General features: G+C 36.2%; 1 protein-coding gene across 1 annotated transcript; it reads left to right on the top strand.

Moving 5' to 3' along the window:
• Nucleotides 1-913: 913 nt before the first annotated feature.
• abcb4 (ATP-binding cassette, sub-family B (MDR/TAP), member 4) lies at nt 914-23,755 on the top strand. The gene is made up of 28 exons (XM_033980499.2): nt 914-1,005; nt 1,304-1,363; nt 1,541-1,632; nt 3,033-3,189; nt 3,967-4,015; nt 4,655-4,846; nt 5,414-5,585; nt 6,179-6,303; nt 6,653-6,824; nt 7,315-7,428; nt 8,327-8,437; nt 8,513-8,638; nt 9,360-9,563; nt 10,220-10,390; nt 11,096-11,257; nt 11,422-11,604; nt 12,885-13,034; nt 13,510-13,614; nt 13,996-14,073; nt 14,144-14,227; nt 14,771-14,974; nt 15,612-15,712; nt 16,369-16,509; nt 17,753-17,909; nt 18,713-18,910; nt 20,977-21,183; nt 21,602-21,748; nt 22,182-23,755. Exons 3-28 carry the CDS (start codon nt 1,558-1,560, stop codon nt 22,386-22,388), a joined length of 3,792 nt encoding a protein of 1,263 aa, XP_033836390.1. The 5' UTR covers nt 914-1,005; nt 1,304-1,363; nt 1,541-1,557; the 3' UTR covers nt 22,389-23,755.
• Nucleotides 23,756-24,009: the final 254 nt, after the last annotated feature.

The raw sequence follows: 24,009 nt of genomic DNA, 5'->3' as shown, positions 1-24,009 counted from the left end.
TGGACACTAAAAATGTCCATTGTTCACTAGATGTGAGTTACCTCCTGCCTCTTTAATGCCATACTGTGGAACATCCCAGGCAAAGCAATAACATCTCCATGGAAAGAAGTACGTGGCGGTGGCCTGACCCAGTTCAACTCCACAACAAGTGTTTAATGTACCTTTGAATTTACACATCGTGATTTGTGTTTAGATCACAGTCTTAATTTGTCTTTATCCTTTAAAAAAAACAATAAAAACAAACAGTTTTAATGAAAATGTTACGTTAAATTTCCTAAATACATAACTTTGACTCATATGAGCTCAGATATGCTGGAATGTTGTTACCTCCTCAAAGACATACCCAGATGTGTGTTTTGTTTCATTCACACATGTTTATTATTGGACTGTATATCTCTAAATCTCAAAATGCTCTGTTCCACCTTGTGATGTCATCAAGTAGTAGTTTTAGTTAAAAGGTTTTTTTTTGTTTTTTTTTCCAACTGAACTGATTTACTCTACTGAATGAAACAATTATATATAGCCCCTCTAAACCCCCTAAAATGTGGCTCAATAGAGTTCCACAACGCCACCTGCTGGACACTATTGAATATTCCCATGTGCGATATTTAATTTTTAACCATGGTGATAATTTAACCCTTGATATCTAATGCGGAAACACAAGATAATAATTTATAAAAGGTAATTTGATTTAAGCATTTTTTAGCAGTTTATCATAATAGGAATAATAAACTCATTTAGGTATTTAATTTGCGGCACGACTGTAACCCTGGGATTGGCTCTCACGCTTTACTCGTGGACAGTAGACTGCGATGGCCTTTTTTTTTATTTTTTTTATACTGTTTCGTGAGAGTGCTGTAAATATTCAGTGAGATAAACTCATAAGAGGCACGTGACGAGGAGGAGCAGCGCCACTGACGGACCCCAGACGCACGGACTCACGCAGGATAGACGAGCTGCGCCAAAACCTGTCCAAGACCAACGTCCAGAACAAAACAACATGGGGTTTGTACTTATTTTTGAATTAATTTTAGTTTTTATAAATATATACTATGCAAGAAACACTTCTAAGCCTATTATGTAAGGTTACTATAACTGTCCGGTCTATTTACATTCCGCGCCAAGGACTGCTTTCTATGTCCGCTCTCCAAGTGTGACATCAAAAATAGCATCTACTACTACTATTTCTGCATAAAAGTTTGTGTTAGTGAGTATAGGGTATTTAGTTTACGCATAAAGGATTGTCACGTGTGCCAGGTGCAGCAATATTGAATAAAAATGCACTTTTGTATATTTTATAAAGGGCTGACATGGAAGAAAAGGAGGAATCAAATCAAAACATTGATAAAAACGGCACATTAAGGTAAAGTCTTTAAATATATCTTACTGTACCTTTGAATTTCTGTTTCCTGGAAGTTTAACCTTTATCAGTTCTTGTGTTGATCTGGATACATTAATTTCCAGGATGTGTTTCTTTAAATTAATGTGTTCAATACTGGCACAATACTGAATGCATTTTGTGATTTTATTTATTTTGTAGCAGTAACAATACAAAAGATGACGCAAAGGAAAAAAAAAAAGAAAAAGAAAGAAAAGGAGCCAAAGCCCCCTATGGTTGGCCCTGTTGCTCTGGTAAGTTTTCCCACCGAATAAGATACTGTGATATGGTGTAAAGTGTGACTATTGTGATAAATAACATTAGAAACTGAAAGTATGTGTATATACATTACACCATAATTAATTCATGTTATTTCTTGAATTAATCTACATAATATGCACATATGACTGTTTAGTGTGTCATATGTCTATTACCTGTTGAAAGAGGTTGTGGTTGTCTGTTATAAACCACAGCAGATCTTCACAAAGGCAGAGAAACAAGGGGGCGTAACTTAAGTCATATTGAACAACTTATATACTGTGGTCTTTAGACAGAAGTGATACCCCTCCATGTGCAAAATAAATGACAAATCACTTGATCTTTAACCTCTTTGTTCCTCTTTCTTACTTGGATGACCAGTTCAATTAAAACTTTAGAGCAGTCTTTGTCGTCATGAGCGACCTGCAGAAGCGCGTATAATTACACCATTTCCTGTTTCTTGGTTAAGTTTCAAATATGGGTTCAAATGTAAATCATCAGCGAAATTTACCACAAAAGTATCACCGTACAGCCTTTTGTTCTCTCTTTTTTATAGTTATTATTCCAATTTAGCTTCGTCTACTTGCTAAGGCACAACTGCTAAAGATTTCTCAATCATTTTAAAGTTTCTTAAAGCTACGATTTGTAATTAGATTGGACAACCTGGCCTCGTTGTATTCTCCCATAACACCACTAGATGCTGCTTATGTTACTGCTGTTTCACATAGACCTGTCACGATAACACATTTTGCGCTATATTGCTGAAGAGACCATAAAAAGATAATAATATTGAAATTAATTGAAGACACTGATGCAATTATCCAAGAGTAGATTTATAACACATAAACAGTTGTAAATCTACCATATTGTAAAAAAATCATGAACTTCAATAAATAAATAGCAGAATGAAACACTTTAGTACTTAGTTTGCATGTAAGAAGTTAATAAGTCAACTTTTTACAGCTCAAATTTGATCATAAAGCCAAAAAATAACCAAAAATCTCCCAGTAGTGCAAAGAAAATCTACACATGATAAAAATAGTTCCAGCTTTCATATATAGAACGATAAGGTGATATAGTTTCACATCTGCCTTGTACTGGTTAAAAAAAATCAAATAAACTAACAGATAGCAGCTTCAAAGTTTCTGAAAAAGCAGATCCTTTTTTGCAGTTCAAAGTGCCATTTTTGGCCTGTAGTGTAAATTTACCATAATTTCTGCCTTTTGATTCTCAGTCCTCAGAATGACATACAATGGGTTTTTCATATGTACTGAGAGGATGGGAGTCCACCTTCTCTTCCTGTTGTTTTGGTTCACAGCGAATGGCCCCTGTGGAGAGAATACAATGGGAGCTGTGAGTTTGTTAATTTTACTAAAACTGTTTATTTTTCCTGCAGTTCAGGTTTGCAAACAGTTCAGACATCCTCCTAATTCTTGTGGGGACTGTGGCGGCGATGGGCAGCGGCGTGCTCCTACCTCTCATGTGCGTTGTGTTTGGAACTATGACCGACAGCTTTGTAGATTACTCCAAAGTCCCAAACATTACTCATAACAGTGAGTATACAGCTTTATAATCAGAGCTTGAGTATCAGGCCAAAGTTATCAATATATAATGCAAAATCGTTGACCATTCCTAGAGCAATTTCTTACATATCTGAACATGTTTTTATATAATATTACCCCCTCCTTACTCATATAGTTATACACTGAGGACATATTAACCTTGTGAAACTAAACAAAACCATATATGTCACCTGCTTTTGAAGATACATTCCATAGTACCTCTATATGTTAAAACTGCTTGTTTAGAGTGTAATCTTAAATGTCCAGGGTGTGTTTAGATAAGCACTTTTATTTAATTTAAAGATATTTGAGACACACCTGAGACACAATTATACAAACTCACATCAAAAAGTAACACATAACAAATCAGTGCTGCACTACATACAGCCTGGAGTTGACACAATTCTTTCATAAACCGGTGTGTCTATCTGACCGAATAAATCCTGTAGGCTATTTAAGACACATATTCAAATGTAAATCTAATGAATAAAATATAAGCTATTCAAAGTATATGTCTAGTTTAATGGAGCCATGGGGCATGTCACATGAGGCAGATGAGGAGGGCAGGTCTCCAGTCCTGACAGAAAAAAAAGTAAAAAAAAAAAACTGACTTAAACCATGTAAATGCAGTGCCACAAATGCAGACCTTTTTACTATTGGAGAGGGACTTCACTGCAGGTACAATGAGGAGATAACATTATTGGCTATTATTGTTGATGTCTGTTGGTTTATTGTGAGTTTGTATTCATTTGTTGTTGTCTTCTACAGATTTGACAGATATAATGGCGAACAGCACGTTACAGGAGGATATGACTCGGTAAATATGTATTAACATCATTGCATTTATAAAACTGTATGAGCTGCATAGGGCTGGGTCTTATAATGTAAATACAATGAAGGTAACAATTATAAAAACATGAAAACCTGATTTATGCACTTTAATCTAGTGTGAAGCAAATGACCAGGAAACATGATTATTAAGTCTATATATCTGTGGTACAGCAAAATGTCAAATGTACTTAAGTTTCTTTAAAGGTCCTTTATTACACAAAATTGATTCTTGTGAGGTTTAAGACATGTTATAATGTTGTTACCTCACAGTTGTGTTTTGTTTCATTCACACATGTTTGAGTAATCCTTTATTATTAGTCTGCCTGCATCTCCAAAGCTCAAAATGCTGTATTCCACCTTGTGATGTCATGTTGTGGTAGTTTTCATCCAAATCAGCCAAATGATTCTAGTGAAGGTCTTTTCCGTTTGAAAAAAGAGCTTAAACATGTGTGAATGAAACAAAATTCCAGGTCTGTTTTTGATGAGGAAAGAATATTATAACATAGATCAGAAAATGGCAAGATGTAGGCCCTACATCTTGCCATACATTGTAGGGCCTTTAAGTGTATGTTGTTGTGAAAAACCGCTGTATGCTTCATTCTTTATTCTGTTCTGTGTTCTCCAGCTATGCCATTTACTACTCTATCATGGGAGCCACGATGATGGTCACTGGCTACTTCAACATTTCTTTCTGGACATTAGCTGCAGGTCGCCAAGTCAAACGCATCCGAAAACTCTTCTTCCACGCAATCATGCAGCAAGAGATCGGCTGGTTCGATGTGAATGAGACTGGAGAACTCAATACACGTTTAACCGAGTAAGTCCCAAATCTGTCACTTTTGCATGTTAAAATGATGTCATTGGAATAGAAAACTGGTCACTCATGTGATGTGTTTTTCTAACGAGTGCAGAATTTATAAAGTGTAATGTTTTGATCGGGTATATATTATTATCTCACATGAAATGAGACATTGCGCTTGTCACCGTGGAGATATTATTGCTTTGCCTGGAATGTTCTGCAGTATAGCATTAGGTGTATATAGGTATTATCAAAAACACATCTGTTTTTACAATCAGATTTCACCTGTAACTTATTCTGGTGGCACCACCTCTATGGAGATAGACAATATATGTTTAATGCCATACTGTGGAACATTCCATGCATTCCAAGCAATAACCTCTATGGAGACAAACAGGTGATAATAATACTGTAATACTGTGGTATTTTTAGTCACACCTGGTCAACAATGATCAGTTCAACACTGTCGTTATTTTTTCACAAATTCTGTCCAACCGAGTCCTGCTCGTATAACATTGCCCCCTTCACAGTCACATTTGACCTAATGAGCTAATCCTACTGTAACACATTTTTTCTGAATTTCAGTGACGTGTATAAGATCCAGGAGGGCATCGGGGATAAGGTGGGACTTTTGATCCAGGCGTTCACCACTTTCATTGCGTCCTTCATCATTGGCTTCGTCAAAGGCTGGAAAATGACCCTGGTGATTCTGGCCGTCAGCCCTGTGCTTGGAGTTGCCGCGGGGCTGTTCAGTAAAGTGAGTGTTATTTTTAAACTGGCTAATGTGTAGCATTATTATATATTATAAATCTGGACTGACCCTTGCTGAAAGCGACCAGGAAAAAATGATACATCATGATGAAGCACCACAACAACAGCGGAAAAAGGCAAAAAAATCAAACTTTTGTTAAATCCAGTTGAGATACAAACATAGACCTCTTTCCTGTCCACAACTGCACAAAGCGCTTAACTTCTGCATGTTTTTCAAAAACAAATAGTCGGTATTTACACTAAAATAACCTGAAGTGCTTCTGTCAGCCATCACCATGTTTGCTTTGGTTTGAGAGCTTCACCTTTGGCTTCTGCCCAAACCACAATCAATGCTTCTCTGTGATTGGTCTGTAACACTGGTTAACTGGGCAATCACAACAGCGAGAGTCAGGCCAGATGGATTCTTGTGCTTTTGTTAATTATTATATTTATATTTGATGCAAGAAGGTGACATGATTCATTTGTTTTAAGTCAACATTAGATTTAAATGAATCTTAAAAGTCAGTGCAGTTCAAAACAAACATGTTTTTGCAGTGTATTATAATAATAATGTGTCTCTCTGTCTTTTGTCTTGGTCAGGTCTTAACAACATTTACATCCAAAGAGCAGACCGCCTATGCCAAAGCTGGAGCTGTGGCAGAGGAAGTGCTTTCAGCCATAAGAACTGTGTTCGCCTTCAATGGACAAGAAAAAGAGATAAAACGGTGCATTTTCTGCTAATAATGTAGAACAGATAATTGAATCAGGGCAAAGGTCAAAGTTAGTTAGGTCAAGAGTTCTGCTTTGACTGTTACAACAACTAGCATGCTAACACGCACTTCCTGATACTAGGTCAATAAAACACTTATAATTGAGTGCAGACTGTACACAGCTGACTTATTTTGTCCTCAAACTTATACATACAATATATTTGTACTGAGGAAAGACAGATTTAGCTTAAATACATGGAAAATATTGGGTACAGTGCCTTTAAGTCTTTGTTAATCCTTTATTAAGGCTAATTACAGTGTAGTTATTATAACGGTGTGGTTGTGTATTGCTGTTTATTCACAGATACAAGGTAAACCTGGTGGATGCCAAAAACATGGGGATCAAAAAGGCAATTTCTGCAAACATCGCAATGGGCTTCACATTTCTGATTATCTACCTGTCGTATGCTCTGGCTTTTTGGTACGGCAGCACTCTGATACTCAGCGGAGAGTACACCATTGGGAGTGTCCTTACTGTAAGTAGTGGCTAAAACTCTGCTAAAATGAGTACATTAATAATATTAATATTTATTTGAGCAGTTTGTATTTGCGTGTGTACTATTAATGTTGATTTTGTTAGTTTGTCTTGAAATATGTGATGTTGCTTTTGTCTCAAAATGGAGAATGGACATGATTTTCCATCCACATATTGTTGGACTTAAAAAAAAAAAAAGTATATATTATTTCTTGAAAAGTATTATCACTTGCTTGTCTCCATGGAGATACATCGGTTTAATGGCATACTGTGGAACATTCATGAGAAAGAAATCCAGATCTTCCAGAAAAGTTACATAGTGCACTTGTTAATTGGACTATTAGGCATATAGCTTTGACTTGATGTGAGAAAAACAGATATCGAGGCCTTATTCAAGTATTCTAGAGTCTAGACTAGTGAAATAAAGCAGTTTCTGCAGGGCAGGAGGTGCTTCATTAGGCTGATTGTTATAACTGAATGTTGTGTTTTAGGTTTTCTTTGTGGTTCTCATTGGAGCCTTCTCAATCGGACAGACCTCTCCAAACATCACAGCCTTTGCCTCAGCTCGAGGGGCAGCACATAAAGTCTACAGCATCATAGACAGAGTAAGAATATAATCATTACTACTTAGAACTACACAATATTATCACTACAAAATCGATATCGCTGTTTGACTTGGCACAATAATCACTAAGGATTTTAACAAAATAAATAATTATACCTGTAGTTTAGACCTCAATATGGGATTAAATATGTGGTTCTTGTAAACATTTTATCAGTTCAGATTTCAGTCTCAAATGTTAATGTTGTTTACATTCTGCACTCTAAACAAAATTCTACTTTTTAAACATAAAACACAAATCTCATCACAATCCCCAAACCCCACAGCTCTACTACTACTATAGTCTGGTTATGAAAGTGGTTCTTTGTGATTAAACCGGGAGTAAACCCAGGACTTGAACAGGCCCAAATTTAGTCTACAATAGGACTTAACTGGGCTTAAACAAGGACCTAACCAGGACAAGTTGATTGCCAGTGGTGGAAGAAGTACTCAGTTACGTAATAAGTAGAAGTAAAAGTATCACATGAAAAAATCTACTTAAGTATTAGAGTCCTGTCTAAAAATGCATTTATAGAGTAAAAAGTATTTTACGTATATATTTTGAGATCTAATAAAGCTTCAAATGTATCAAATTTGTGCTGAATTTTTCAGTCCTGTTAAAAAATGTAGTGAATAGAAAGTACAGATGCCTGCTCTCAAATGTAGTAAAGTAAAAGTAAAAAGTATCCACTTTAGAATTTACTAAAGTAAAGTTTACCTAAAGATACTTAAAATTTGTACTTAAGTATAGTACTTTACAACTTTTACTTTGTTACATCCCACCACTGTTTATTGCAGCCTCTAAGCCCACGCAAGTGTAAAAAGTCAATGGGAAATCCTGCTCAACTTAATCAAACATGTCTCAGTTGAAATCTTAAAGTGAAATTGTTGTGTTTTGTTAGGTTCCTTCTATCAACAGCTTTTCAGATGAGGGCTACAAACCGGACAGCATCAAAGGCAACATAGAATTTAAGAACATCAATTTCTGCTATCCATCCAGACCAGATGTGAAGGTATGACCCTTTTCAACCACTGTACAACATTATCTGCTGCTTTGAGTCTCGTAACTAACAAGTGATTTTCTGCAGGTTTTAAATAACATGTCCATCAGTGTGAAACATGGACAGACTATTGCTTTGGTGGGGAGCAGCGGCTGTGGAAAAAGCACAACGATACAACTGCTCCAGAGGTTTTATGATCCACAGGAGGGATCTGTAAGTATGACTTTAAAATAATTATACTGATCGTCATACTTATTGAAATTAAAACTAGTATTGAAATTAGATACTGAGTAGTTTTAGATTTGATATCAGAACCTGCATTATTATATCGAAAAAAAATAAACTACTTTTATTTTGTGTTACATTATCTAAGAATTGTGTTATTTCACTTACTATCAAAATAGAGTTTGAAATTTTAGTAACATTACGTGACAACACAGGTCAGTAGTGTAAGTTGTGGGGCGACCGTAGCTCAGTTGGTAGAGCGTTTGTCCATCATTGGTTGAGCGATCAGATCAATTTTATTCCAGCGATTCCAGCTCCCACAGATGAATGTTGTTGTTTTGTCCTTGGGCAAGACACTTAACTCACACTGTCTGCGTACACTAGTGCATGAATGTGCGTGTGAATATGTGAACAGATGAGTGGTTCCTTGACATAAGTGCTTTTAGTGACTTTAAGGTGGAAAAGCGGTTTATAAGAATAACCATAATGGACTATTAATGTAAAAATAGCACTATGCCATTGATACACTTTTAAGATTACATTTATTGTTCAAGTTCCAGACAAGTGTACTTAAAAAAAGCTAATCAAATTATGTTGGCTAAAGCAAAAATACACAAAAAAGTTTCTTCATTTTCCTTTTATTTCACAGCTTTATGTAAATTGTAATATAATTTACTTCCTGTCTTTTCTGTATCCTTTTTCCCCATAGATCTGCATTGATGACCACGACATTCGCTCTCTGAATATCCGATACTTGAGAGAAATGATCGGTGTTGTGAGTCAGGAGCCCGTCCTCTTTGCAACGACCATCGCAGAAAACATCAGATACGGACGAACCGACGTGACCCAGGAGGAGATTGAGCAGGCCGCCAAAGAAGCCAACGCCTACGACTTCATCATGAACCTACCTGATGTAAGACACTGCTGCTGTTTGTATGAGTCTCTACTATTGACAATATAAGTGCTATAGAAAATTCACTGTTTTCGACTTTATGCTACGGTGAAATTATGAAGAGGCGTGACGGCTCAGTTCTGCAATTTTGGACAGAAAGTCAAGGGATCTTTCTATTATTACACCATTTTATTTTATTATTATTCTTTTTTAAATTGTAATATTAGAGATAATATAGACATTTTGACTTGAGGGGAGAGGGGTTGCATATATCCAGGTTTGAATGGCATCTGTTCTTATCTTCTTATAAAGGAGTGTAAATATGTGTGTGCGCGCGCATGTGTGTATGGGTAGGTAAGTAATAAAACAGAAAAAGAAAAAACATTATTATTTAGCCAGTATTATGCAGTATATTGGAGTTTTACAAAGAGCAAAAGTGAGATTTACATATGTCTTCTTTGATGCGGATGATATTTATTTGTACATTGAATCTATTTTGAATCTGACTGTAGTTTTTTACCTTTTGAACATTGTAAAAAATCATAGTAAAAGAAAAACTCAAATCCCATACAAACCTATAGTAGCTGTTCCACTGTTAAGTTAATCTCTCACTGGTTTTGCATGGGCACAGAGAACAATGAATTTCTGCCCTAAAACTCTGACTTTTCCAAATACAGAGATTTAACACTCTTGTGGGCGACAGAGGGACTCAGTTGAGCGGAGGGCAGAAGCAGAGGATTGCCATTGCCCGTGCTCTTGTCCGAAACCCCAAAATCCTGCTCCTGGATGAAGCCACGTCTGCCCTGGACGCAGAGAGTGAGACCATCGTACAAGCCGCTCTAGACAAGGTAAACAATGACATGATTTTGGCATGTTATGGATTAGATTTAGAACTTGATTCACTTTGTTTTTGAGTATCATCAGTCAATGGAATACTTTCTAAAAAACTATTTGGTATTTTCAGTGTAATTTCCTAATTCGTCTTACTGCTACTTTTGCTAGAAACATGAAAATGATTAAATAGAGTAAGAAATACTGTGAAAATGATTAAATAGAGTCAGAAATACTGTGAAAATGATTAAATAGTGTCAGAAATTCTGTGAAAATGATTAACTACATTGAGAAATACTATGATTTAAGTGTCTCTAGACTGTCTAGCTAAAAAGAAATCTTAAAGCAGGTAAACTCAAAACAAGTTTAATACTGTGAATTATATTATTGTGAATGAATTTAAAGTTTCACTGTGTAACTTTTCTGTTACGGCACCTGCTTGTCTTCATGGAGTATTAAATCCATCTATTTGCATTTATTGAATACACGTGATTTATTGCTTAAAACTATCTTGAAACATATGCATTCTTACTTACTGTGAGCAGGCTTGCCTGTCTATATATCTGATTTGTAACTTGGCCTGATGGTGTCACCTTGCTGTTTCCATGTGTAGTTAAGTTTAGCAGTAACATTACAAAGGAGAGAAGCAGAAAAGTTGCACAGTTAACCCATATAGATATCCTTTTTTACAGCGTATTAATTATTGTTACTGTTTCTTGCAGGTCAGACAAGGTCGCACTACCATCGTCGTGGCCCACCGCCTCTCCACCATCAGGAACGCGGATGTCATCGCTGGATTCCAAAATGGTGAAATAGTTGAACTTGGGACTCACAGCAAACTCATGGAAATAAAAGGAGTTTATCACACACTGGTCACAATGCAGGTAATGGACTGACATGGCACAGTTATGTAAATCATATAAAACAAGACGTGTGTGCGTGTAATCCTGTGTGTATAATGTCCAAGTGAGATCCATATCAGTCTAAATATGTTAGGTGCAGTTTAGGCCTGTTTAGGGGTTACAATGCATTTTGTTAAATTTTTCAGAGCTTTAAAAATGTCGAAGGGAGTGACGATGAGCTGGAGGAAGAGGACGAGGAGGATGAGGATGAGAAAAGTCCATTAGCAAAAACCTCCTCTATACGTCGCCGAAAATCCACCAGAGGTTCCTCATTCGCAGGAGACAAAACTGAAAAAGACACACAAGATGATAAGGACAAGACAGAGGAGGTAAGCTGACGTTTACACACCTTTTTCTAGAGTTATATGTCAAAAATTCCTTTGTGGATCAGTAAGGTGTGTCCAACTCTAAGATGGATGGCAGGGGCTAATATAACTATATTTATGTATTTATTTAATTAATTTTTATCATGAAGTCCCATTGTATCTCATTTACAAAGGAGTCCTTAAAATCAACAACACGTGATCCTGATTTGTTTAAAATATGATATTATTTTGCTGTTTAATGTAGCCTAAAGGTTGCCTGGGATACAAAATAATACTTTGTGAAGATATGAGGCTGGGCACTAGTGAATATCCCTGTTTTCGGGTGGATTAGCCAATCAGCGACAGACATGGTCCATTTGTATCAAAACAAATATGGCTGCTTACGAGGAAAAGGGAAAAATATTGCATTAGTCTGAAAAACATTGTGTATTTCTACAGAATCAATGAATGAGGAACTAAAATCTGATAATCTGAAGAAAAAGAAATTTGATGTTATTTGTAAATCAGAGGTGACCAATGAGCTCACATGTGTCACTGAAGAAAACTGATCTGATTGCATGTTCATGTTTGATCGGGCTGGAGACGTGACAGAGGGCGAGGGGAACAGACTGATATATCTATATAATACAGAGATATCATTATGGATTTGCCAGGCAACCTTAAAGGCGTTCTTTTTAGTGACTTTAGTCTACTACTAGAATCTTAGGTTTAGTCACTTTAACTTTTTCCTCTTTATGGATTGAGCCATAGTTTGGAAAAGTATTTTCAATTACAACGAGGTCTTTTGACAATTTAAAAGATACAACAGCAATGTTCTGTACTGCTCTAACAAAGGGCCTACTACCTATGGAAATGAGACCTAGAGAAAACAGTAGTACCCCAGTTTTTTTCCTTATGTTGATCAGCCCAGTAATTATAGACATTTTAACCATAAACTGTGACAAAACATCTTCATTTTGATATATTTAATTCCACCATTTAAATATTTATCTATACTCCAACTCTATTTAAAACATAAACATCAAATGAACGAAACCTTTTGATCAGGTTCTTTTTGCACAGTTTTTAAAAATTTTATTAAAGTATTTATTTATTTGAAAAAGGACATTGAACATAAAACAGCTTAAATGTGCCTGAGTTCGCTAATTTTAGTTCTTTTTAATCTGTAGTCCCTTTCCCAGATGTGTAAACGGGAACCCAAAAGTGACTACCAAATAAAAATTCACATAATTAATTAAGACAAATACAATTATATCCAGTGATGTCTTGTCTATACTTTGTAGGTGGAAGACAACGCTCCCCCAGTGTCATTTTTCCAAGTGATGCGTCTAAATGCCAGTGAACTGCCTTATATTGTGGTGGGGGTGATTTGTGCCATAATAAATGGAGCCATGCAGCCACTGTTTGCAATCCTCTTCTCCAAAATCATCACTGTGAGTAAGAAAGTATTTAAAGGGCCAATATTATGTAAAGTTGGTTATTATGAGCTTTTACCTGTGTTAGAACATTGTTTCCTCATCAAAAACATACCTGGAGTAGTGTTTTGTTTCATTCACACATGTTTGAGTCACTCTTTATTATTAGTCTTCATCTCCAAAGCTCAAAATGCTCCGTTCAACCTTGTGATCATGTCATGTAGTGGTAGTTTTAAGTTAACGGCTACTTTTACTTTTTGTTCAGTAGAGAGCCAAATGCAGGACAGAAATAACCCAAATGATTCAAATGAAGGTGTGTTTAAAAACACAGTGGAGCACTTCCTGTATCCTGTTTTAAACACATGGGAATTCTGAGTGTGTTTTTGATGACAAAACAACATTATAACATAGATTAGGAAAGAGCATTAATATGGGCTCTTAAATTCTTCTTAAAGTGAGGAAACATATATTTATGTTTTTGTATGTTTTAAAGGTTTTCGCAATAGAAGATAAAGACCTTGTCAGAGAAAGATCCACTTTCTTTAGCCTCATGTTCGCTGTAATTGGAGTCGTGTCTTTTGTCGCCATGTTTTTACAGGTAAGATTATTATAAAAACAAACTACTCACCTGAGCTCCATGTTGATTTTAGGTAGATACTGCACTGTTATTTTATTTATAAACCAACATTTGTTACATTTAGAGTGAATCATGTCATAATCCTAATAATAATTTGGCATGCAACCAATGAGTGCAGCTTTAACTAAAAATATTCATGAAGAAGTATAATGCTATACAATTTTCAATAAATAATATATGACCACAATTGATCAAAATCTCATTCTCGTGACCCCAATCTTGTGTCGTCTTGTCTTGTTTCGTGTTCCGTTGCGAGTTTTGACTTTAAAGGAGTTAGGTATGAATGTTCTTAATAACATCTGAATAAATAAAAGTTGATGAATGAACATATCATTTCCGCAGGGCTTCTGCTTTGGTAAATCTGGAGAGCTCTTAACATTGAAACTTCGACTTAAGGCGTTTACTGCTATAATGAGACAGGTAAATGGCGAGGTTGAACTGTAATTTGCCATTAGGAACATAGTTTACATGTGTGTTTTTTACTATGCAGGACCTGGGCTGGTTTGATGACCACAAAAACAGCGTTGGAGCACTGACCACCAGACTAGCAACAGATGCTGCACAAGTACAAGGGGTAGGTTAATACACATTTTTTTGTAATGCGACTCCAAATTTAAAAAAGGATATATTTTGACTTGATTGATCAATAGATGGAGGCTTTAACTACTATTTCTGAAGCTTAAAAGTGCCCTATATAACTTTCTGATGCACCACCTGCTTGTCTCCATGGAGATGATATTACTTTGCCTGAAATGTTCCGCAGTATACCATTACATTGCTAAAGTAATATCTAACATGTATCCTTAATGTGGAGAGATATACGACCTGTATTTTGACCTGGTGGCAAAACCTGCCAGTTTCCACAGAGATAGATTAATTTAATGTCATACCAAGAAACATTCCAGGCAAAGTAAATAGGTGACAGACTCAGCTTTGAGACAAAATGATGAGAAGATGTGGAACTTTGTGCCAGTTTTTGTATTATCTGTATATGGCCAGTAAATGTCTTCCCTAAATTAGGTCAAAACCTCAGCATTTTGCCATTTTAACAACATGTCTATTAGAAAATAAAGACAAACTGAAAATTTAAATATATCTTCTTTTATTTCTCTTTTAGGCAGCAGGAACTCGTTTGGCCACATTTGCTCAAAACATTGCAAACATGGGCACAAGTGTGATCATATCGTTCGTGTACTGTTGGGAGTTGACGCTGTTGATTTTGGCTGTGGCCCCCGTCATAGCACTGGCCGGAGCTGCAGAGCTGAAGCTGCTCAGTGGACAAGCTGCTCAGGACAAGAAGGAGCTGGAGAAGGCAGGAAAGGTAGGGCATCTGGGTACTATATTACACCCCAAAAACTACACTATTAAAGTTGACACCTGCTCATCTTCATGGAGGTGTTATTACGTTGCCTGGAATGTTTCTAGGAATAAACTACTGATGTTTTCATTGTAATACAGGACATACATGCATCCTTGTGAGCAGGGTCGCCTCTTCACTGATCTGAGCTGTGGCTTACTTACCTGCTCGTTTCCATAAAGACATGAACATTAGTTTAACGCCATACTGTGGAAGTTTCCAGCTAAAGCAACTTCTTTATCACCTGACAAGTTACATAGTGCCTTTAACTATTGGGCTTTTATTCTCTTTGGTTGATTCTGTGGAGAAATGATGGTTATGCCACAGCTACAGCCCTATACGACAAGGTTTGTAATAAGAAACACTCACACACATACAACTAATAATAAATAATACACGGCTGGTTGTGAGAGCTAAAAATGTCTACTACTGCTCCACCAGACCGGGTTTGATGTGGATCCGTCAGTGTTAAACTATAAACAGAACATGTACAGCTTTTGGAGTTTAGTCTTGAATGGCCATGTGTTTGTGATTTGGAAAAATACTAGACTTGACTTAAGTAAACACTGGTGCACATCCCTAAACAATGTCCTTTTTCCAGATTGCCACTGAAGCCATAGAGAACATCAGAACTGTCGTCTCTCTCACTCGGGAATCCAAGTTTGAGAATATGTATGAGAAAAACCTAAAAGTGCCATACAAGTGAGTAATATTTAAAGATGGTGTATGTTTGTATTTTCTTAAAGGAGATATATCATGCAAAATGGACTTTAATGAGCTTTTAACCATATAGTTTTTTGTTTTTTTAATCAATAAATATAACTTTATTATTCTCAAACGGCAATTTAAACATGCAGTAAACGTGCACAAATCAAACACTGGCTTTAGTTACTATCAGTTTACAACCAATGGCATCCCAGGTTAAAAGAGCACTATGTAACTTTTTGATGGTTTTTTTGCCTGGTTGTCTCCATGGAGATGTTATTGCCTAGCCTGAAATGTTCCTCCATATGGCATTAAACTTTCTATCTGCATTGAAATAAGGAGTAGGTCAAGTTACAGATCTATGGACAGTCACACAATGCATGTTTTCTGAGCAAAAAAGCTTATTCTGGTAAAATATAGATTTTTATTTTGTTTTGGGGTTTTGTACAATAACACCTGAAATTTTATGCCATACTGTGGAGCAATCCAGGCAAAGCAGTAACATCTCCATGGTGACACACAAGTAGAAAAGTTATGTAGTGCACTTTTAAGGTTGTAATTATGGATGCTTGTTACAACTATCTCAAAACAGAACGCTGACATCTTTGTAGTTAATTGTTTTTTTATTTATTTTTTAATTATTTTTTTTTCAGAAACTCTCAGAAGAAAGCCCACGCATACGGCATCACATACTCCTTCTCTCAGGCCATGATCTACTTTAGCTACGCCGGCTGTTTCCGCTTCGGAGCTTGGCTGATCGTGGAGGGGCGGGTCAGTGTGGAGGGACTGTTTCTGTGAGTTTTTTTGTTCACTTCTTAATTTAAACCTTGAGGGATAAACAACTCAGAATGACAGAGAATGTGACAAGATGTTTGAACAATCTTAATAATAAAATGAATAAATAAATACATAGTGTGAGAAGTGAAATTGACATTCATCTTATCCACAGCGATACTCTTTTCTAAATGCTCCACTGCATTGATCTGAAACTGGCCAAATTTGACTTTTTACCATTGAAATAATGTCTTGAATTTAGCACCTTGCAAGACACTCAATTTGCCTGATTGATTCACTCCCGACACTTCGCCAACAACCTTTAACCTCCCTGAGTTTTGCATACACTCTCAATCTAACAACCCTCTACTCTAAACAAATGCTATGTACAGCTGTCTTCTCAGATGTGAACCATAAAAAGTGCAAAGTTCACAAAGTTCCTCGAGTTTTTAAGCTGCAGACTATGTAACAAAATGCCACAATATTAATGTTTAACTTATAAGTTATACATTTAACCCATGGTATTTGTGAATGGAAGAGACTGTTCGTGCTCTTTACTTTAACTACATGATTTAGATGAACTTTTTCAATTTATATCTGGGAAATTACTTGACCACAGTAGTTTAATTGCAATAAAATATCTTAAAAACACAAGTACAAAGTTATTAAAATAGTGATGAATGATGAATAAAATATGTAGAAAATATAGCCAAGCTGAAATATACATTATTACTATTTTGGTGTTTGGTTATGTTTACATGACAAATGTATACGAATTTGTAATAATGTTTCTATGTGAATTATAGTCTACATACAGGGTTGGGGCTAAGATTAATCTTCCTACAATGTAACAGTGGAATGATAGACTTATTTAGTTTAGCTTGTTTAGCTATTTCTGTCCAATGCCTGGATTTCAAGTGTAAGGATTCACTCCAGATTTGAAGGATTTGGCATGGCAATAATCCTCCATTGTTATAGCAGTAAAGCAATTTAAATCAAAATATAATAGTCTTGAGTGAAGAAAAGTCCTCGCAACATTCTTCAAATCAGGAAGAAATCATTTGCCTGAAACTCATGAAGTACCAAGCGATCACTGTGTTGTAAAGCGTCACACTATAGCAGTAAAAATACAAATACAAATGTATTACAATATTTAGAAATATGTTAAATGTTATGCAAGTGAATGTATTATACAGTCTTATTCATTTAATGCCTTGATGTTTTTTGTTTTGTTAGTTTTAATATTTTTGTTCTTCTTTTCAGTGTAATTTCAGCTCTTTTGTATGGGGCCATGGCTTTGGGAGAGGCCAATGCTTTTGCTCCAAATTATGCTCGCGCCAAAGTGTCTGCTGCCCACCTCATGATGCTGATCAGGAGAGAGCCCGCCATCGACAACCTTTCAAATGAGGGCGACACACCGGTACAAAATCATTTAACTTTCTTAACAAAATGAGTTCCACAATCTTACTATCTTACTGTCAATCTTGTATCTTATCTTGTATCTTATATCTTTTTCTATCTATTTCTTCTATTTTTTTCTTCATTTCTCCATTTTGAGTACTTTTTACCAATCAAGTAATTCAGCATTTTATCATGAATTTATATTTGCTATGGGAATGTTTTCATCTCTGAATCCCACAGGTAGAGCAAAATATAAAAATATACTCTCACTATAGTTAAATGTTGTTAACAGAAAGTGCATTTAAATGTTCCAGTTTTTTATGTTGAGAGGAATATTAACATAGATAGTACCCAAAGAAATTATCAAAACATTATAGGAGCAGGTTTTATTGCATCATTTCTACCAGCCCTCCACCACAATTGATTGGTTTCAGATGATAGAACATTGAACAGCTCTGAATATTTTACATGGGGACAGGCAAAATGGTATGACCTTTGTTGATTATACACCACATATTCCAGGGGTCCCCAATAACCAGGCCTATGTCTATTTTATAGTTATTCTAATGATATTTCCCTCCATTTTAGTCAGCAAATATATGGTTAAACTTACTGATTAACTGCAAACATGAGCATTTATACCATTTTATTAAAAAAATTGTATGTTGTATGCATATTTCACTGTTGAGAAAAAAGTTTTGGGACAGCTATGACCAACAGAGGAATACTGGCTTCCATCTTCTTAGAGAGAGACCTCATCACATTGATCTGGAAACAACCAATAACATTTTTTATAATATTTTGTCCTCTCTCTGTCTACAGCCTCAGTTTGAAGGCAGGGTCCGTTTTGAGGGAGTCACGTTCAACTACCCGACCCGCCCAAACCTGCCCGTCCTGAGGGGTCTGGACCTGCAGGTGGGCAAAGGCGAGACCCTGGCCCTGGTCGGGAGCAGCGGCTGTGGCAAAAGTACCACTGTGCAGCTCCTGGAGAGGTTCTACGACACGCTTGAAGGCAACGTGGTGAGTTTAAAAGGGAAATTTATGAAGGAGATAATATCAAATCAAATCAAATCAAACTTTATTTATATAGCACTTTTTCATACAAAAAAAAAAAAGTAACACAAAGTGCTTTACAAAGCATTAAAATCAGTCCCACCCACCAAACCCACCCAGCCACCCGACAGCCCAACAACCCAACCCCAACACATCAATAAACATAACCAAACAACCCAGAATAACCAATTCTTTTAGAGATATTTGTTATGATGAACACAAAAGCCTAACCTTGCACAGTAAGATGGGTAGTTGTGATATTTCTGAGTTCACAAACTTACGAGAATACATCTTGGCATGCTCTTGCTGGCACGATAAGGCCTGGCCGCTGGTGGGCGGACCTATCAGAGAGCAGCATAGAGATTTGTGTGGAAGCCAAAGGCCAAACGGAAGTGGAAGCAAAGCGAACCAAAACAAACATGGAAACACTGGCATACTTCAGCTTTTTTAATGGAGGTAGAGACTGTTGATACTGATTGATAAAGTGCTACACAGCCCTGCATCCCTGAGTGTGTCACATTCAAATCTGTCCCCCTAGGACTTTAGCATGAACAAACAATCAACTTGTAACACGCTGGACTGCCCCATCGCTGAGCAAACACACATATATAAGATCTACAATCCAGCAGCCTTTTGCCTACTGCCTTTAGCTAATGCTTAACTAGTTTTACAGTCAGTTTACAGCACATGGATGAGATGGTGACGTTTGTACACAGTGAGATGTCAGTTTCTCAGTGTCTCTTATTCACATTTTATTACCATTTTAGCTTGTTTTCTTTGACTCATCTGTCAGATAAAGTGATATCGTGCAACCAGCAAATTACAAAGAGTTAGTCACATTAAAAGCCTGGTATATGATAATAAATATATGCTTTTTATGATAGAAAAAGAGTTTATTACACTATTAAATGGTTGTTTTATCACCTTTGTTTTTATCCTTGTACATTGATCCTGTTACTCATGAGTGCTATTCAAATTATAGTATCATATCATAACATTCATGTATGGATGTCAGTATTTAACACAACTTTACAATTCATGAATACAACTGAGTTTATGATGGTTGGGCCTATGTAAAAAATAAATACCAAATCTTAACTTTTAAACAAACAAAAATGTAAGTAAATTATTTTCTACCCACCTCTGGTTTACAATGATTCTAATATTATCAAACCGGTCCAGAGCAGTACAAAAACTTCACAATATCATATTTTCACAATACCTTTTTAACAATTTTGTTACAATTATTAGCACCTAGTATTATTATTATTACTTCACTTCTTAATGTACTTTCATTAGCACTTTCTAATTGGCAGTTGCTTTTGGAATATTTATATTATTCTCCTCAGTTGACATTGATTCATGTTCAGCTCGTGGGGGCCCCCTAATGACAGGTGAAGCACTAAGCATCTAATCTGAAACTTGGAATATACAACAAATATACAAATATACCACCAATATACACTTGTATAGTAGTATTTTCATGATTTGTATTTAGTTTAACCACTTTAAGCTGTAGAAAAGAAAAGGAGGAGCAGGTTGTTGAGTGTGGTTGGACATGGAGGGACAGACTTGGAAAATTTAGACAGACGGGCAATAACTGCAATATAACACCATATGATTTTCACTTTTTTATCAGTTGTAACGCACAGAGAGAGATTGGGATAGAAATATGTGGCTATATAATACTCTGAAAGTCTTAATTTCTTTGCTAGAAACAAAATATCATGTTTTCTATGGAAATTTCATATTTTATTCACTTAATGTGGCATCAGTGATAACGTGGGATGAAGGACAGGGGTCTAAAATGGCTGTGTAGAAGATCGAAAAGAGGGAGAAGTGGTTACCCTATCCATGGATTGGGAATGATGAAAAGTTAATCTTTTGTCATAATGATTAACAATTAAAAGTAAAAGTTTATATATTATGAATGGGGATAAGTCCTCAAAATGTAACAGAGCACAGAAACCCCTGAATTTATTGTTATTTTCTTTGTGTTTATAATAAAATGCAATTATTTCTGTGTCTGTCAGCTGCTGGATGAGAGAAACGTGAAGCAGCTGAACATTCACTGGCTGCGCTCTCAGATTGGCATCGTATCCCAGGAGCCTGTGCTGTTTGACTGTTCTTTGGCTGAAAATATTGCCTACGGAGACAACAGCCGCTCCGTTTCCATGGAGGAGATAACAGCCGCCGCTAAGATGGCAAATATCCACGACTTCATTGAAAATCTGCCACAGGTATAACAACATCTGATAATACCATTCACCAGCTGTCTATGTTGTCTGCCCTATCTGATGTTTTATATGTGTGTGTGTGTGTGTCTTGGGGAAATTTTCATGGTTGTTTGAGGCACGCACTCTTATTGACATTCTCATAAAAAGTAACTGTACAATGTGAGATGATGGAGCTTATTGATTTAACTTGAAATGTGTCTTCATTTGTGTCGTTTAATAAGTCGCTCTCAAATAATATTGAATTCACACTGTATTTCAATGTAATTCATTCTACACTGTAAAAAAAAATGATAAAAGAAAATCGAATGCTTTCAGTGATTTGCTGATTCGTGGTTTGGCCCTGGTCCAGTCCCAGTTACGTGGCGTGTATGAATGTGTGAACACAGCCTAAGTAATAAGTGTTCTGTGTTTGTTTGAGCAGAAGTACAACACTCAGGCCGGAGATAAGGGGGCGCAGTTGTCTGGGGGTCAGAAGCAACGGATCGCCATTGCCAGGGCGATCATCCGCAACCCCAAAATGCTGCTCCTGGATGAAGCCACATCTGCACTGGACACTGAGAGCGAGAAGGTCAGTTTAGCTTAGTTTTAGTTATACAAATCAAAAGTAAAACAATAAACTAGTAAATGTTATAAAAATGTGGGTACAAATGTTTATCAAAATATGTACAAAACTTCAGCTGTTACAAAACAACCTAAATTTGATCATTGTACTGTACGTTTGTTTTTCAATTTACCAGAAAAAAACAAAAAACTAGATGCTTTGTCCAAAAACGATCAAAAGAGTAGTTTATGGATCTTATGAATCTTCTACTGTGGTATAAAACTTCATGGAAAAGTTCCAAAGCATGGTTTTAACTTTATAATTCCATGGAAATGCAGGTGAAGTGCCACCTCCAAAAAGTTACATACAGTATCTTTAAGTATTTTTTTTTCCTTTTTTTGCTTTGAGGGAATAATTACACATTCTAAACTGTTTTTTTCTCATCATGTTTTTCTTTCAGGTCGTACAAGACGCGTTGGACCAGGCGAGCAAAGGCAGGACCTGTATTGTTGTAGCTCACCGTCTCTCAACAATTCAAAACGCCGACCGCATTGCTGTTTTTAAGGGCGGCGTGATCGTTGAGCAAGGCACACACCAACAGCTACTGGCTCATAAGGGAATCTACCACACACTGGTCACCAAACAGCTCAACCGGAACAAAGAATAAGAAGGGGGACCACAAGGGGGTGATTGTGCCTTTTATACTGAAGAGAGGGGTATCATGCTTTAAATTACCTTTTTAAACCAAATTGGTCGCCACTAAAACAGCATTGAGCTAATACAAGAATCACACATACCGGTATATCAGAACGTGTTTGTAGAGGTTTTATACATATTAAGGCCCCATAGACATAGACATATTTAGATAAGGGAGCACTGTGTAATATTTCATTGCTTGTTGGTCTCCATGGAGATGTTATTATTCAATTACAAGGGTGCAAAAATCCCTCGAAAAACATGCACTCTTTCTGTGTGCAGGGATTCCACAGATCTGACCAGTAATTTTGCCTGTTAATGTCACATGCTTGTTTCCATAGAGACAGAAGTTTAACAGCTTACCGTGGAACATTCAAGATAAAGAAATAACATCCCCATGGAGACAATAGGTGGTGGACCGTTCTCCAGAAACTTTATCTACGACGTCTTTAAATACAGAGGACTCTATGGGTGCATTCACAGTTACATATAAGCTACATCAAAATTTGGACTGGCACTAAACCAGGACTAGGCCAGGACTAAACCAGGACTAGGCCAGGACTAGAACAAGACTAAACCAGGATTAGGCCAGGACTAAACTAGGACTAGGCCAGGATAAACCAGGACTAAACCAGGACTAGGCCAGGACTAAACCAGGACTAGAACAGGACCAAACCAAGTCTACATCTGAACTAAACTGGGCTCAAGTGCAGCCTTTGTGATTTGCTAACTGAGACCTTTACACTTGCAAATCAGTTATTATCACTCAATAACAAACTTTAAAACATAATTTGATCTGTATAAAATGTTTACAAAAATATTAATACAGTTTTCCTCAAAGGTTTTTACTCAAATCTAGGTCTTTTTCTCTAGGAGTGACAATGTAAAGTGGTAGAAAACAAAACAAAAGGTGATTTTAGCATAATGCCCGTCGTTTGTACTGTAATATTTAAACTTATTCATGGGACCCTGACACATTAACTTGAAAGTGTACAATGTGTTCTGTCATTTTCTCTCTCTCTTAAGCTCTGTTTACATGTTTTGAAATCACAGCAAAGCCAGTTGAATGTATACATAAATAAGAAATAGATCCCACAACTGTGACAAAGGCCAGTATTTTCTACACACCTAAACTGGGTAATCTAGCTTTAATAATGCCTTATGCCTTATTGTTGTGCACTCTTGTGTTTTGTGCACTCTTGTGACAATTGCACTAAAATATATTTGTTATTGTGGTTAGTCACTCCTGCCAGAAAATGTGAAGAGAAATCTATTAATCTGTGCCTTGTAAATGTGTCTGTTCTCAGTAGATTACATAATAAAAAGCTGAATTGTCAATATTGAAATTTTACTTTTATTTGATATAGAATTGTCAACAAACAAACAAAAAACAAATAAGATGCTAAATAAAATTGTCCAATTCTTAAAATAAATTAGCAATATAATTCTTTCTTTTCTTGTACATCGAGTTTGAGCATGTGCTAAAAAACATATCAGGTTTTAAAACAGGATCATGAACTGGATTAGAATTAGTAGAAAAAGCACTCTTAAATGCAGATTTGAAACAATGTAGTAGTAGTCCAAGTCTGAGA

The sequence above is a fragment of the Periophthalmus magnuspinnatus genome, chromosome 16 (assembly GCF_009829125.3).
Source record: "Periophthalmus magnuspinnatus isolate fPerMag1 chromosome 16, fPerMag1.2.pri, whole genome shotgun sequence".
Lineage (NCBI taxonomy): Eukaryota > Metazoa > Chordata > Actinopteri > Gobiiformes > Gobiidae > Periophthalmus > Periophthalmus magnuspinnatus.
The sequence above is the reverse complement of the archived record's forward strand: the minus strand, read 5'-3'. Positions and strand labels throughout refer to the sequence as shown.